Raw genomic sequence first — 1,448 nt, forward strand, 5'->3', positions numbered from 1 at the left:
TACCTGAGAATTTCAACATCGCTCTCGTTCATCGTCATCATCCCCCCGTTTTGCAGACCGTTCATCTTTGGCATTGCGTCTGTGGCCATGTCGCTGAGTGTTTGTCAGCCTGCCAGGTGGTGTTCTGTTGACACAAAATAAAAACAACTGAGCACCTGTCCTTCCACAATCATGTTACATTTAATCTTTTGTGGGCCTACATTAATATAAGTTGATAATAAGACTAATAAAAGCAATACCATCAGAATATGTACAACATTGTATCGATAGGTAATGAACACCCCCACCCTGTACATTTATCATTGGTGGGCATTGCATAACTGACTTTCTGTCACATAACACACAGTAGTAAGTCCTTGTTTTACAAAGTTTTCATAGAGCAATCTGATATCAAATTCACAAGAAATTATTTTAGGACCCAAAAATTAAAGCACTTTTTCACTATACATAAACTTTTTCTGCATCAGTCAAATTTTTACTATAAACTTTTTCACCAGCTTGCAACAGACATTAATCAATGCATACCTTGTTCTTGCACTGTATAACTTTTTGTTGTCAAGAGTGGGATCAGTACAACCCACTGAATTATTATTATTATTATTATCATTATTATTATTATCATTATTATTATTATTATTATCATCATCGGTCATACTGTATGACACACCCAGCTTTTTAAATAGTCCACTATATTTTTGCAGAAAAAGTTTATTCAACTTTAAATTTATCTTGAGTTCAGCTTGACATTTTATATTAGATGTTTACCTTCTGGTACCGGTGACTTCTTGTACTTCTTATGTCCCCGGATCAATGCCAAATGCTGTAAGAGTGAGAGCGTTTGTTTTGACTGGTGTCAAAATTCACATGCACGGCCTGGAGTCACATGTTCTATGAACTTAGACCTAAAATAAATAGAGAAGGCAGCACTCCACCGCACCGGTGCACACATCAGTTAAAACGCTGACAATGCATGTAAAAATCAGGAACATATAAAAATGTGAAATGGGAAGTGAAACGCCAAGCGCATCACTCTATACAGTGATGCAGTTCGATGCAGAGGGGAGTTGTAAAGTGCAATCTAGTATGTTTTTGTCTACATTGCAACGTGCACTGAAGGAACTCCCGGTACACTTTCTGTGCGATGAGAACTGTTACACAACGTTTAACTTATACAACTGACTTTTCCAACTTTATTCGTCCTGTATCTGCTCTCTTATAATACGTAACCCTTAATATAGAAATATTCCATTAAGGAAACAAGATACAGACCCAATAAAAAAAAATCAGCTTCCCCAAGTAAAACTATCGTTACTCCATTTTGGGAATGATGATACATTTTACCTCCTCATTTACCGGTCTTTGAGTTAAAAACCTCACCCTAAACCCCTAATTCAATACTAAATTTGTATTTGAGGAGAAATGGCCTGACAGTATTCAATGTTTCTGAT

The 1,448-nt window shown here is 36.3% G+C and overlaps 1 protein-coding gene across 1 annotated transcript in view; it reads right to left on the reverse strand.

Annotated features, from left to right (window-relative positions):
* LOC115819313 (heme oxygenase 2-like) overlaps positions 1-89 on the reverse strand; it is a 1,801-nt gene extending 1,712 nt beyond the window's left edge. Inside the window, exon 1 of the mRNA XM_030782875.1 lies at positions 4-89. Coding sequence (XP_030638735.1) covers positions 4-89 — 86 coding nt within the window. The remainder of the gene's footprint in view (positions 1-3) is intronic.
* Between the last annotated feature and the right edge of the window lie 1,359 nt (positions 90-1,448).

Source organism: Chanos chanos, chromosome 8, assembly GCF_902362185.1.
Source record: "Chanos chanos chromosome 8, fChaCha1.1, whole genome shotgun sequence".
Taxonomy (NCBI): Eukaryota; Metazoa; Chordata; class Actinopteri; order Gonorynchiformes; family Chanidae; genus Chanos; species Chanos chanos.